The 16001-nt window shown below is 27.0% G+C and overlaps 1 protein-coding gene across 1 annotated transcript in view; it reads left to right on the top strand.

Moving 5' to 3' along the window:
- The first annotated feature begins 1459 nt into the window (after positions 1-1459).
- LOC103573203 (endothelin-converting enzyme 1) overlaps positions 1460-16001 on the top strand; it is a 44041-nt gene continuing 29499 nt past the window's right edge. Inside the window, exons 1-3 of the mRNA XM_008552177.1 lie at positions 1460-1803; positions 6675-6894; positions 15072-15179. Of these exons, the coding sequence (XP_008550399.1) occupies positions 1600-1803; positions 6675-6894; positions 15072-15179 (532 nt within the window). The 5' untranslated portion in view covers positions 1460-1599. The remainder of the gene's footprint in view (positions 1804-6674; positions 6895-15071; positions 15180-16001) is intronic.

Here is a 16001-nt window from a genome sequence, read left to right as displayed (position 1 = left end):
TCTGAGTTTTAGTGCTACGGAAATGGATATTGGTGACTGATTAATATCACTTGGCTACGACTGTATTTTTATAAAAATTCATCTCTTCTATCCTTGATTTTATTTTTGTTTTATTATTTTTTTTTCATCATTTTTCATATACGCGCCAATTCGGCTACCGAACAAATTCTCATGTCACGAAAAATTTTTTAATTAATTTTTTACTTTTATTTTCTCACTGTCTTTATATATTTTATGACATTAATCTAATAAATTTATTTTTGGTTTTAACTATTTTTTAAATTTCGAATAATTTGATGGTTTTTTAAACCCACAGTGTAGATGAAGTTGTTTAAATGTTTACTATTCGTGACAATTAAAATTACAGTTAAGGTGAGTTTCGTAGTAGGTACATTTGAGGTTTTTGCGGCATTTAAAATGCCAAGAGTTTGCGCATTACATACATTAAGTTAATCGACAGAGAGGGAGTCGGTTGATGTGAGAATGCAAGAGTTGGTGGGTGATCAACCAGGAAGGGGTTGAAAGAGGGTGGAAAAGGCGCCACGGTGGTTGATATCACGTCCGTCTAGTAGTCCGCGTGTTACCTTTAAAGTACGTGGAGTACTGCATCGGTATCGTCTTTTTTCCCTTAACGGTATTTTTTACGTGAGCATGCTATTATTTATAAATACATTTTTTTATTTTCACTGCTAATTTTATGTTTTTTTTATTGTCAATAAATTTTCCAATAAATTGTTTTTATGTTTTTTGTTTTATTTAACTTTACCGAAGCTATTGTTTTAATTTCTTACAAGTTTAAATTTAGAATTGGATTTTATTTTCACATCGATTTTCTATTTAATGCACATGGTCTATAATTTTATATATGTATATTCATATATATGAAATTGTATAAGTATTAAAAAAAAAAAAAAAATATTTTTTCATTTTTAATAAATTTTAAAGAAAACTATAGACATAATTTTCAGGAACCGACAATTTTGTAATGAATAAAAATAAATAATATATTTTTAAAAAATAATAAATATAAAAATGTGTAAAAAAAATTATATTTGCAGACAGGAAGAGACGAATTGTGTTGAAAAAAAATTGTTATTGTAAACAAAGACGATATAACTTTGTGATAATAACAATGGTTTAAAAAATAAAAGAGTGTAATTGAAGTATGTATAAGGAGAACAGTAGAGAAATGAATTTAACATAAACAATAAAGTTTGCTGGTAACAAAGTAAAAGTTCCGTCTGTTGATTGACGTCACGAAGCTCAGATAACAATACTGCAAATGTGGCTCTGTGTACGGTGAGCCGGGATAACCGTGGCCGTAAGGCCCGGGGTGGAATAACACGAACCGGCGGAGCTAAAATATCTTTAAGTACACGCGCGTTGTGTGTTCCGGGACCAGTGGCGGGGCCGCACGGGCCTAGTGGCGGTGGTGGTGGTGGTGGAGGCAGTGCTGGTGGTAGTGCTGGTAGTGGTGGCCTTGGTGGGCCTGGTGGACATGGATCAACTCAACAATATCATCAACATCAACGAGATCATCTCACGACGCCGACTCATGGACAAAATACTGATGAAGCGAGCAATGCTGTCGATGAGCCCATGGTTCCTCTTGAAAGAGCTCAAAATACAGGAACCTGGATATGTTGCATGCCCTGCTACTGGGTTAAACAGAGCAAATCTGTTCATAAAGCCCTGCTAACTTTTGCTATGCTACTTGTTACAAGTTTACTTGTTACTAGCCCTGTTTTATTTTTAATTACAACTCTGCCAGATGCTGATCAACCACGAAATTGTGCTCCCTTGGTAAGTAATTAATTATACTGCTAGCATAAGTTATAATTAGTTGTTTACATAATTATGAGTTTATTTTTAGTAGATTTTATAAAAATCTAACTGTTGTATTTGTCCTCATGACGCAACTTTACAAAAATTTTAACATTTTCTATCTATTTGAGTCAAGTAGGTTTCAAAAATACTATTGGTGAAAAAGTTTATATATGTATATATATGATATAACGCGCAGTTCTCCCACGAAAGCGTTCACAATTCTGTACCGATCTTAATGAAATTTTTTTTACATATTCTTTAGCTAAAGAGCTCGGTTCAGTTCGAAGATGAGCTAAATCGGCCAAAAAGTTTAAAAGTTATAGCCATTTAAAGGGTTTTTAATTTTTGAAAAATTTCAATTTTTTTATTTATCTTTAAATAACTTTTGATCTTAAAGAGATAATCTATTTTTGGTGATTGAATTTTTATGTTCATTCGATTTGCTTTGATTTAAACTATGTTGCTTACTCTTTAGATAATTTTTTCTAATACTTTAATGAATTTCCAAATTTTCCGAAAATCAGAAAAAAACATTTTTTTTTATTTTCTCATTTAATAATTTTCAAGTAATAGATAATAGTTGAATCTTGTTAACATTTTTATGTAGCTTATCTAATGAGCTTCATATTTCAGTAGTATTTTTTTTATATTCAACGAAAATTACTTATTTATTTATTGAAATTTAGCTGTTGCATTCGTTCTTTCACTTTTTAATAAATTCATGTAACTGTTCCAATTCTGATTACTGCCGTGTAACACTTTTAAAATTTCAACATTAAAGTTTACATAAAGTATTTTTTAAAAATTGACAAGCATAAATATAATTGATCTTATAAGCTTTAGATGAACCTTTAAACGCCACCGTCTACTTTATGGATTCAAATAATTAAATAAATAATGAAAAATCTACTTCCATTTCGGCTGCCGAATGGCCTTTTTATTTTTACTACAGTATTTTTTTTTGTATGATCCTGAAGAAAACAGACGATTAGAAATTTTTTAATTTTTTTTCCAACAAGTCAATTACAAAAAAAAAAAAACTAAAAATATGCACATGTAGAAAATTAAAAAAACTGTAGGTGTGATTTTTTTAAAATATTTTTTTTTGTAATTTGTCGTTTTTAACAAAATCTAAAAATTATATGATGTCAGATAACTTCAATATCGTTTTTTTTATCTGTTCCGAATAAATTTACAATATGGTATTTTTAGTTTGTTTTATATGACATTTGGAAATTTGGCCAAACCCTATTTTTTTTTTAAATAAATTAAAAATTTTTAGCCTGTTAAAAAAAAATTCAATAAATCATTAAATTCATTACGGAACAAATAATAAAAATTTTAAAAGCAGAATAAAACATTAAAGATCGATTATGTAAAAAATAAGTAAATATATGAGAAATGAATTAATCAGTTATTTTAAAAAATTTACTTTGTGAGTATTTACTCAGAATTTATTTTTTCGGTTTTAGGAATTAATTAGATTAATTGAATAATGGATTTTGATAATAAGCTTTGTAAACTTATTTACACAGAAATTAAGTAAATTCTTCTTTGTATTTTTAGCTAAATGAAATTTGTATAAAAGCATTAAATTTAAACGGTAATTGACTTACACAAGCTGGTTTGTCGGTGACTTAATTCAGAATACAATAAATAATAATTTATTAGTCAAAGCGCCGTACATATTTTATTGTTAAATATGCAAGTCTTAGTGTATGACTAATGAATCAGTATTCCAAACCGAGTTATTGTAGAATTTCTCGTATTTACAAGCTAGATGTACATGAGAAAGAAATAATTTTCAATTAAAATCGGATTTTCAAATAACTATTAGCTTTAAAATTAACACTTTTTTAAATTAGTCTACTTATGTACCATAAAAAAACGATTATTGAAATAAAATAAAATTCATTGCGACTTTAATTTTCATAATATTTATTACTGGGAAATTCAAAATGATGTGAAAATAAAATACACAGAAAAAAATAATTTCTTAGTGCAAGAAAAATTTTGAATTATGGAATGAAAACAAAACTTCCTTAGGAATAAAAAAAATTTCTTGAGAAAGAAATTTTTTATCACCCCAAAAAATTTTCATTTTCAATTCATAGTACAAAAAACTTCTAAGAGCAAATTTGAAGTAAATTCAGATTTAAATAAAATTTAGATCACTCAAAAGTCACTCCGCAAAAAAAAACTCCCTATTTACTGAGTATGTGAAGTGATTTTTCTGAAATTCTGAAACTCCGAGTCACAGAGTGAATCCGGATTCCAATAAAATCCATAATCATTTCGAATTCACTCCTGATTAAACAATCAGGAGTGTATTATATTGCACACCTCAAGCGCGAAAGCGCTGAGAATGCTTTATGATCGATCTATTACTTTCGACTCATTTACTCACATTAAATTATCTCTACATTCTTTTGATTACACTAAAATGAGTCAAATTGTATACTAATACAAAGACACTTTAATAAAGAATAATTTCGACCCAAGATCAAGTGGATTGAATATTCTATTAATTAAATATAAATTATTTCAATCCCAAAAAAACGTTGTTTATTGACGTGTACGAAACTTAGTAAACACGATAACTCTCGATAGATACAATTTATCAGCCTAACTTTGTTTTTAGTATTCCTAGCGGATCCGATTACTTACCGTACATTCCCATGTTTTTCCGGCATAACAGTAATTTACCACAAATTGCGCGTTTGGCCGTAAACTACCGCATTTTTACCATAAATTGCGCTATTCTACGGTAAATTACCGTAGTTCGGATCCGTTAGGGTATTTTTGTATTTCTGATCACAAGAACCCTTTTGATAATCACTATCTAATTCCTTTTAGTTTAATTGTAATCAATAAAAAATGTAAAACTTATTATTCATGAAAAAATAAGCAGCCATTTTTATTTTTACTATTATTTTTATTTTCTTCCTTTTTCCCTCCATTAACTACTGGCAGCAGTACTAACGTAACAGTAAGATTTATATTAAAAAAAAGAGCGACATCTAAGACAAAAAGGCGGGATATTTAAAAAAAAAAGTTAGTAATTTAAAAGTTGGATAAAAATTTATAATCAAAACAACTTTGAATTATTAGTATAAAATAAAAATAAGATGAGCGATTGATGTGTGCACTTTTAGGTTTTCCAACATTTATATATTTCTGACTGATTTTAATTTGTCTATAACTTCAAGTAATTTATTTTATATTTGAAGTAAAATTTTAAATAGCGCAATATATTACATGACTATGGTGCTTGTATATATTTTTGATATACTTGTATACATGTTATGTCATTTAATAATGGACGTACTAATACTTGATGATAGTTTATTGATGTCAGACTAGTAGATTATTTATGTCGCATGTGAATCAACAGTAAACAATTTTCGATATTATGTTTCCATAAGCTACGTCACTAAGTCAATTATTAATTATTTAGTAATTTCAAATATAAAAGGAAAATGCATTCAATTATTCGTAATCGTTTACATTTACATTGTTTATCCCCGCATCTATTTTATCGTCACAGTTTATGTATATATTCGTATATTTGAAACTTTAAATCGGTTTAAATTTTATGGACAAATTCAAAATTATACAATTAAATTTCGATGCGAGTTTGTATACTCAATTATTTATGCAAATCGGTACAAAATTTATCAAGTACATTTAAATGGTACAATTATTCATAAAATGTTTGTTAATATAACTACTTCGTTAATTTAATGAAAAAAGGTTTAATATTAATACAAATAATGGTCACTTAAAATTTTTTAACGTCAGTAATTAAATTGTTAAATTTAAAAGCCAATTAGTGTAGATTCGTTATGCCGTTATTAAAACGTTATCGATACATTTTTTTTTTCTGTAATAAAATATAATGATTATTTGATTATGTACAGTTAACTGAATTTTACATAAAAATTAAAAAAAAGAAAAAAATTTTAATTAAAAATAAAAAAGTGGTACAGATTAAAAAAATGTCAGACGTAAATATATGAAGAGTATATAAATTGATAGTGATAAAAATATTTTTAGAAGAAAAATAAATTTTCATGAAAAAAAAAAAAAAAAAAAAAAAAAAAAAAAAAATATATGTAGTAGTTAAATATAGCAAATGATATTTAGAAGGATAGAATGTATGTTTGTGTACAAAGGCGTATAAATAAAAATATGTACAAAAATAGTTTTTATAGGAGTATAAATATTGTTAAAATAGATATTTTTTTCACTTGTTGCATATGTGAGATATTTCAAGTAAACCAACTAACCGTTAATAATCAAACGCGATCTACAGTATACACTACACTACATCGTATATAACACATACAATATGACTTTGAACGGCCGTGATAAACCGATGGTCAAGCTCACAGAAGCGCACGTGGACTTGTGTGTATTGAAGCCATAAAAAACCGTTTAGATTTGAAGGCAAATGTCAGGATCGATGCTAAATCTCTCTGATTTCTGTTCTATGAATACATTATTCCTAAAGTTAGATTTTTTATTTTTTACTGAACTTAAAATTTAAAAAAATGGCGATAAATATTTTAAATAACTGAAGATTATTTTATTTCCATAAATAATCGAAAAGTAAATTAATAACTTGAATTAAAGCTACAGGACGACTGCGTTTTAGAATTCAAATTCTAACTAAATTGTTAATGAATATTTTTAAATATATTCGTAGCTTTTATAAAGTAAATAATTAAAAATGAAAGATGAAATAAAAAGTACGAAGGGAGTTAATATTTAAAAATATAAATAACAAATGTAGATATTAAATATTTTATTTACATGACGTCAATGTCTGATTTTATATTTATCAGGACGAAGCGTGCATTAGAGAACGAGATGGACAGGATGAAATATGTGTTACGAAAGCATGCAATGAGGGCTCAAGAAAAATGTTGGCATCGATGAACAGAGATGTGGATCCATGCAACGATTTTTATCAATTCGCCTGCGGTAGTTTTCGTGACCGAGAATCATCTCCATCCAGCTCTAGCTTCACTATTCTTCAGAAGCAAATCGATCGTAAAATTCAAAGTAAGTATCAGCAGATGCTATTCTATTTTATTATTAATTAAATTTTTATTTTTATAACACATAATCAAATGTAAATTGATATTTTATAGCTAAACATTATCTTTAACAATAAAATATATTAATCCGAATTTATGATGTGTTAGCATCTGCTTTAAATTAAATTTTACTTTAAATTAAATTTTAAAACTTCATTAAGTTTCTCAGTCAATAAATTTCTACAAGTTTTCTTTTTATGAATCTCCGTTTATAGAAGGGGGGAGGGGGGTCAGGTGAAGTAAGATAACGCAAGAGAAGTGGAAGTACCTAAAAATTGTGATGCAAAAAAAATTTTTTATTTTTTTAAGACTTGGAAATTTTTTTTATTGCATTAAATTATAAGTGATAAATTATAAGTAAAAGATATTTCATATTCATGATCGAAAAAATGAATCTTGCCCTTGTATAAAAAAATTTTCATTAATTCATTATTTACAATTGAATAAAAAAAAAATAAATTGAACAGTCATTTATTTTAATTTTTTTTATAAAAAAAAAAAAAAAAAAAAAAAAAACTAATCGATACTACAGAAACTAAAAAGTCAATTTGACTTTAAATGAATAATTAAATAAATTGATTACAAAAAAACTGCAGCACTATTTGATATAAAAATTTCTTTTCGATGGTATATTTTTTACTCAATATTATTTGACCATACAAATTAAAAATATTTATTTTAAACGAAAAATTTTCGAGTGATATTCAAATACAATGCATACAATATTTTATGTTTGAGTTGTGGAACTGAATTTTAATTTAACGAGTTTCACGTTGGTCAAAGTTCATATGAGCTGTTAATGTACCAAAAATAATGATAACAATTTATATGAAATTCGTCAAATATTTATGTTCAATGTTTGTTTCAGTTAGTGATAATTTATATTAGTTATTTACTTGTTAACAAATAATATTTGCTTATGTAAACAACTATTAATTTTGCAGAGTAAATGTTTTGAGTAAACCAAAGCTACGTATCGCTATTTTTATTGTATAAATATTTTAAGTTTAATCATAACAGATAACGTGTACTACGAGTTTACATTTTCAACCTCTCATGTAATACTAATATAATATAACTTTTAAAACTGGGTCTTAAAGTTTTGCAGACACATGTTTCACGGTCAGGTTTTCTCATATTTCTTTGTCAGCGAATCGATAATATACAAATAAATCAACAATAATACTTTTGCATACTTTATTGTCCGTACATTCAAGTATGGAATATGATTCATTTGTTTCAATGCATGACAATAAAAATAAATAAAATAAAACGTCTTTTCTTAAATTTTTTTTAAAAAATGACAATTTTTAAGTAAATATTTTATAATAGCAAAGGATTAAATACAAATGGAAAATCAGAACGAATGTACGAATTATGAATTCTTATATGCGCAAGTAATTGTGAATAAGTTAGAAACCCGTTGAGTACAACGGGTAATCGTTGGCACATTGCTAAGATCATAAATCATCAGAGAAACCTTAAACTATCGTGAATTTTACGTAAAAAATATATAACTTTGATAGTTTTGCTCAAGGAAACTTGATTAATCCACTGAGCATTTAGCTTATACTATAAATAGTTATCTATACTATTAATAGTTCATTTTCGGAATACTTATTACCTGAAAAATTTAAAAAATTAAGTTTTCTATCATTTTTTTAATTTAATCTTTGAAAATAAATAAGGTAGTTATGCATAAGTACGGCTCCACCTATATTTGAGGATTGTAAATCGAAAAATTGATACATCTAATAACTCTTTTTTCAAATTGACCCTAACTAGTTGAACTTGGTTTGTTTGTGTCCTAGAATTCTACTGTAAACAGCCTACATGCCTTTGAATTTTGATGATAATGTTTATTAAAAGAAGGATTTTCGGGGCTGGCAACAACTCTATCGCACAGTTAGAAATTCAAAGAAGACTTACGAATTTATTCAGATTTTTTCTTACAGAATAGCATAGTTAAATGAGCAGCGGCCGCTAATGACCCATGTTCAACGTTTACGAGTGCTGAAAACAGTGACAGTGGATTAGGGTTAAAAAAAATAAAAAATAAGAACTTTTCAAAAATTTAATGAAATTTTTGAAATTATATCTAAAATTTATTTTTTTATTAATTTGCTCAATTTTTCATGAAATCTGAAAAAAAAAAAAAAATTTTAAATGTAAAAAAAATCACTATATAAAAACATTCAGGAAAAACCTTGGAAACGTAATTTTTGTTCAACATTCAACTGAAAAAATATAGCGTAATTTTTTATTTTTCATCGTCATAACATTTTTTTTCATCAATTTGCCGTCAAATAGAACAATTTTAAAATAAAAAAATAACAAAAACTTTTTTCGATTTTTTATCCTCAAAAATAGGTGAAGCCGCACTTGTGCAGAATTACCATAAATAAATAATAGTAGTAGTCAATGTTTTAATTGTCCACATGATGCATCAATTATAAATAAAAACTTTCTAAAGAGTCTTACTGCACATTGAATTTCACCTCTCAAATGAGTGATCTATTAATTAATTATAATTACATATTCAAAATTTCTAGCTTGTATAAATGCCTACAAAGTTTGTTAAATCAATATTGAAGACTCAACAGTCAATTATTCAAACAACAGTATTAACTATTGATTCTCTACGTATTTGTGATTGTTCATATATACTTAGACTGTTTACAACAGATACGTAAGGACATAATGAGTTTAAGATTACTCCAAACTACTTATGGATACAGTTACTTTAGTTATGAGTACAGATACCTTGGTTACAAGTTTATAAATTTTATCTTATTATATTTAGTCTTGTAAAGTATTTTAAGTACAGTCTTTAAATATTTTCAAGGTATTTAACTCAGTATTGTAATCACTTTAGTGTAAAAATGTTTAGTATATAAATTTAAATATTTACTTTTTTTTAAATCTGTAAGAGAAAAATATATAATTTTTTAAATAGTACCGCTATCGATAGTGGCCTCGCAGCCATTGTTTACGGCTTGAAACTTTTTTAACACTAGTTTCTATTACAAAAATGTTGCATCAATAACCTCTGGTATTCGTATTGGTATTTAAATACTTTACGGAAGTATTCTGTTACCAGTATACTGAATGTAATAAATTACCGACAAAATTTTTACATAAATTTTTTTTTATTAGTGGTTAGTAAACTCGATATTTTTATTTGTATTTAAATAATCGTTTCGCTCGTGCCGCCAAACCTACACTCGAGTTTAATACCGATTTTACAAGATGCTACTCAATTACACTGAGAAAAAAAAGTACTATTTTCGAAACAAGAATTTCTTGATTCAAGAAATCCGTTCAAAATATTTATTTTTTATTTTCAATTATCAATTTCTTGAGAAAAGAGCATCAAATTTATTTTTGTTATTATATGAATTTGATATTATATTATGAGTAAACAAAAGAATAGCTTTACTTGAATTAAATAAAAATTATTTCCTTCAATTCTACGAATTCTTGAGACAAAATGATGTATTTTTGAAAATTATCAAGAATATATGTTCTTGTATCAAGTAAATGTTCTTAACAAAAATATTTTTTTTCTCAGTGTACGAGTGATATCTAAAGACTGTTGAATTTATTTTTTATGTTAAGTAACTTCAGTTGTTTTTCTATACAAATTAAGTACTCAGTAAATCCTTTTCTTTCTTGAAACTAGAATATCTATAGATTCTAGCAAGGTTTTAAAATTTGAATCGGATTAGAATAACGATTAATGAGTGGTATTCATTAATTTTTTATACCGATATAAATATATAATGTATTTTATTTAGTGAGTGAAGATTTATTAAAAGTTGAAGTTCCATCGTTAAAACACTACTGACATAAATTTCAACTGATTTTCAAATACTACAATTTTAATAACATCTTTTAGGTCAACTGAAACAAACCCTTACGATTTCCATGTATATTTTTTTCTTATTAAATGAAGTATTTTTATAAATTACTTGATAGAAAAACTCTAAGCTTCAGAATAATTAGATTTAGTTTGAGTCAACTTTTATATATATTTACAATCATAATTATAAATTTATCAAATTAATGGGACTTCAAAAATATGAACTAGCGGTGGGACAATTTATATTGTGTGTATATTTATTTAGCATTTATTTAAGTTAAATTATAACTTTGAGAACATTACATTACCATCGATACACAAAACTGGTTGTTTGAGTCGCAAAGTTTGTTCGAAACACAGTTCACCTCACATATACATTATGAAAACTACCATTCAAGTTAAGATAACAGTATATAATCCTTTTTGAATTGCTGCGCATAAGTCATTAAATTTATATCAATGTCAAGCCATTAATGCAATAAAAATATATAGAAAATTGTTACAATATTTATAACTTTCAAAAGTCTGCACAATATAAGGGAGGGAAGGGCAAAACGAGGTACTTAAGGAAATATCAAGTTTTCGAGAATTCAAATAAACTAAATCATTTTTTTTATAATGATATTCAACGTAAATAGAAAAAATTTTCGGTTCGTTAAAAAAAATCGGTCTGTCGTTTGACCCTGTGGGCCAGCCCCAAAACTTCCCGCCCATTTCGAGCTCCTTGAGCACTTCGAGCTCGAAAATACTTTTGTATGCCTTTGTTTTTGAAAAATAACGTTTTTTACCATTTTTTCTACAACGATATTTCTCGAACGATAAAAACCGATTGAGACGTTTAAGGTGGAAATCGAAGTGTTTTATTGAGTTCTACAACTGATCAGATTTTGAAGTTGATTTATGGAGTCGTTTTTGAGAAATTTCAAAAATACAAAAAATTTTTTTTTTTTTTTGTAATTCTTTCGTTAACGGTTTCTCTTGAACGAACGGACTGATTTTGATTTTTGAGGTGGCATTCGACGCGGCGTACAAAGTTTTAGAGCTGGTTGGATTTTAGAATCAATCCATCGAGCTAATTAAAAGTTATTCAAAAAAAACATTTTTGAAAAAATTTTATTTTTAAAATATCTCTGAACGTACCCTACCGATTAAACTCGAATTTCCAGTGTTTATATTAAATAATAAGCCGCGTCGAATGACACCTTCGAAGATCAAAATCGGTTTATCCGTTCAAAAGTTACAGAATATTTACATACGTACGTACGTACGCACATACATACATACACTCGGACATCATCGTGAATTTAGTCAGAATAGCTTCCTAGAACCTCAAAACGTCGACATCTGTTGGAACTTCGATTTTCACAAATCGGGGTGAAACCAATAACTTCCTGAATTTTTGAAAATTTGCAATTTTCTTAGTGGGAAGTTATAAATTTTTTCATTTTTGCGGCCAAAATAGGGTACCCCCTAATGGTTTTTATCATAAAACAAAAGTCATTAATTTTTTTCAACTGACAATCGATTTTTGAAAAAGGTTAACAAAAAAAAATTTTAAATAATTCTCTTAATTATATTTACAAAAGTGATTTTGGAATGTTTGAAAAACGTTTAAAAAATAAAAATTTTTTTATAAAATTTTAGGGGTACCCCGTGTTGCCCACCCTACCCTCTTTTGCTCCCTCCCCCTTCCCCAACAGTAACTATGTGCGCAATAAATACTTCTGAAAAAATTTATTTGAGTTTCCAAACATCTGAATTCTATTATTTTTTATTTACTTTAAGAAATCTATAAAAAATTTATAATTACTATTTTTTATGTTTTATCTTTTTTTATATTTAAATTCAATGAGAAATATAATTGTCGACACACATGTAAGTTTAGAGAAAAATAAATTTTTGATAGTATTCTCGTTACTTCCTGAAATAGAGCATTCGATCGAGTAATTTTATATGCAGTGAACTCTGTATATGTATACAGTTATATAAATATAGATAACGAGATGACGGAAAAAGAATAGTAGAGTAGTGTGAATTTGAAAGGTGAAATAATATTCATATATTCTTTTTGATATGTATACACTATATGTATGTATAATTTTATATTTTACGACATGATTTTAATTTAATACTAAAGCAAAATGTTAACTTCGGATAAAGATAGTAAAGATAATTAGAAATTATGCTGACTTTTCTCTAAGTAATAGACAGTGACATTAAAGGAGGGTAGAAATTCACGTTAAGTCACGTAAGATCAGAACTGTGTAGACTTGTATGTTTTTTTGATAAAGTAAATACAATTTAATAGGCAAATACCCATTTGAAATGGAAGATGTGATACATAAAAAAAAAACATATATATTTGAGAGATTCCGTAGAAATGAATTCAGATTGGTTGAAGTATGAATAAAACATTATTAATAATTTTTTATTGCTTGAAATATAATTCAGTCTTGTAAGAAATGACGAAAATATTGAGGCGGTTATAGATTTTAGAGGTTAGATTATTTTTTATTGCATTCGTGTTAAGTTTCATGTGTTGAAAATTTTTTATGAAATTTTAAAGCTGATTTGATGTAAATAACCGGAAATGTGACCATCGATCAGCCCGATAGAAACTGAAGAGCACTTGAGTTACTGAAAACTTTAAATCCGTTTTTCTGAAACTGTTTTCAAAGTCAGTGATCGCTTTTCCTCAGAAGACTCACAGTTCATAAATATATATAAAATATTTCAGTACTGCAAGGACATCTAGGAAACATCTGAACTATTTTCGTATCAATAACTTTACTAAATTTTTTTTTTTTATAAGCCCTGAAAAAAAGTTTTTAAAAGGCTAAGTTACGTCTATATCGTACTGTTCATTTTCGTTTATTCTATTTTTAAAATTATTGATCTCGGCGTTTGAAAATGTGAGAGCGTGTTCTGAGTTACAATTTGATAATATCTCACAACCGAATAGATAATAGATTCAAGTGTTTTCTTTCTAACTTCACAATTGGTTTCCAAGTTTTTTTAATTTAGTTTATAAAGAAGTTTAAAGTTTTTTTTATAAATTTCAAATCAGATTGAATTTAAGTCGTTTTAAGTTATAACAATCAAATAATTTTTTTTTGTTTTAATTAAATTATTAACTACACATTAATGATACATAATAAAAAGAATTCTATGAAAAAAATGAATCATTGTTGATTCCCATTATGTGTACCTAAAGATCGAAACGTTTTGCGCGGAACGAAAGTAAAAAAAAAAATGAAAAGTGAAAAATTTACTGGATTTAGATTTCTGAAATGTTTTGCACAGGCGCTTGTATGTCTACCGAAAATTGCAGACTACCCCCAACTACCCTTCAGATCAGCCTGAAGCAGTCAAATTACACGAATGTTTTTCATTTTTGTTGCGAGAAAAACATTCCGATTTTCAGGTACATCATATTATCTGTTTCAATCGTTATCGCAAATTGTAGGATTACCGTTTTGTTATATTATTTTTTACCTTCATAGCTCCGAAAAAGTTTGCTGTGTTGAAAAGTTCTGAAATTTGTATAGATACAAGCCGTTTTTTTTTTTTTTTCATCTTTTCGTGGCATGAAAAATGCATTTATTTTTTTTTTTTAGTTTTTCAGCTGAGAAAACTGTGAGTAAAATAAAAAGTCCACAAAAAAAAAAAAAAAAAAAAAAAAAAAAGGAAGAAGTTGGTAGTATTTCAAGGGATTCAAACGGAATGAGAAATTATATAAATTTATGATTTTCGAAAATAGATCGAGATTGAAAGAGTTCCGAATCAAAGGAAAAAATGCTTGATTGCGGCGATAGCAAAATTATCGATGGCATTATTAATTTTTTCACATAAAACTATTGAAGAATATTATTATGCATTAAAGTCAACTTTTAAATGACCCAGACATCTATTTTTTTAATGAGCTAACGGAAAACCTTTAAAGGTTTTTGATAAAATATTAACTTTTAATTTGAATGCAATAGTGATATAGTTGCTTCCGATAAACTTAAATAAATTATCATTGAATATAAGTAGTACGAAAAAGCAGGTGATAAAAATAATGGAATAAAAAATATTTTAGAAAAGTTTAAATGGAGTGGCTGATATAATGTGATACGTTTACGAAGTTGCTTCATGCAGAATAAATGATGAATATTTAATATCCAAATAATTCTACTTGATGCATAAAATTACAATAATTGAACCATTATATATATTCATATATATGAGTGGTAGTAGATACAATAATAAAAAAAATTTCCTTATCGTTATTGTTACAGCATTACTGGCTAATGAAACAGGAAAGATGGTCGGTGTTTTCGAGAAGATGGGACTTTTTTATTCAAACTGTGTTGCCCAAGCTGAAAAAGCTGTTAACTTCACACCAGGTAAAAAAAAATTATTATGTACATGTATGATAGAAGTCTCGTTTAATTGACTACAATTAAACGGTATGTTAATGATAATATTAATGTCAACGTGGCAAAAAAAAGTCGTAGAAATTCCGTATCACATATAATGTTTTCTACATACTTCCTATAAAGTTTCGCCTAACCTTCCTATATACTGAACCGAAAGTTGCATAAGCTGGTACCAATCTCAGATAACTCTTTTCTGTAAAAAACTGTTACAAATGGAGTCCTAGTTAGTTTAATTACAGTTAAGTGAGGTTCACCCACTGCGATTTTTTAAATCCGAGTTCTTATCAGTTGTCGGCTTTTGAGATCTTAGTAAACGGTTCTAATTATTTTTACAACGATTTTCAAGCTCATTTATATATATATATATATATATATATATATATATATATATATATATATTTATGTGAAAATTAATAAACAATATAATTTATTAACAAATATAATGATTGAGTAAGTAAAAATATTCACAAAGTAAAATATTTTAACACCGGTAAAGAATACCCACATGGAAAAAGATATATCCGAAAATATATGCCCGCAAAAAAGTATACATACGACAATACTAAAGATATAAGTCGGATATATGCTATTTTTCCGAGATATATATTTTTTTGTGCGGGTATCTACACCGGCGGCGGGGTTATTTTAACATCGTTTTTGGTGTTGAAATTTAACACCGCCAATTTTAACACCTACACCACTCGGACTTACCCAGGTGATTTTTTATAGTGTAATACATTGGGTTATTTGAAGAATTTAACTAATTCAGTGGATTTATTTAAAAGATCT

This window comes from Microplitis demolitor, chromosome 8, assembly GCF_026212275.2.
Source record: "Microplitis demolitor isolate Queensland-Clemson2020A chromosome 8, iyMicDemo2.1a, whole genome shotgun sequence".
In the NCBI taxonomy this organism is placed as follows: domain Eukaryota; kingdom Metazoa; phylum Arthropoda; class Insecta; order Hymenoptera; family Braconidae; genus Microplitis; species Microplitis demolitor.
The sequence above is the reverse complement of the archived record's forward strand: the minus strand, read 5'-3'. Positions and strand labels throughout refer to the sequence as shown.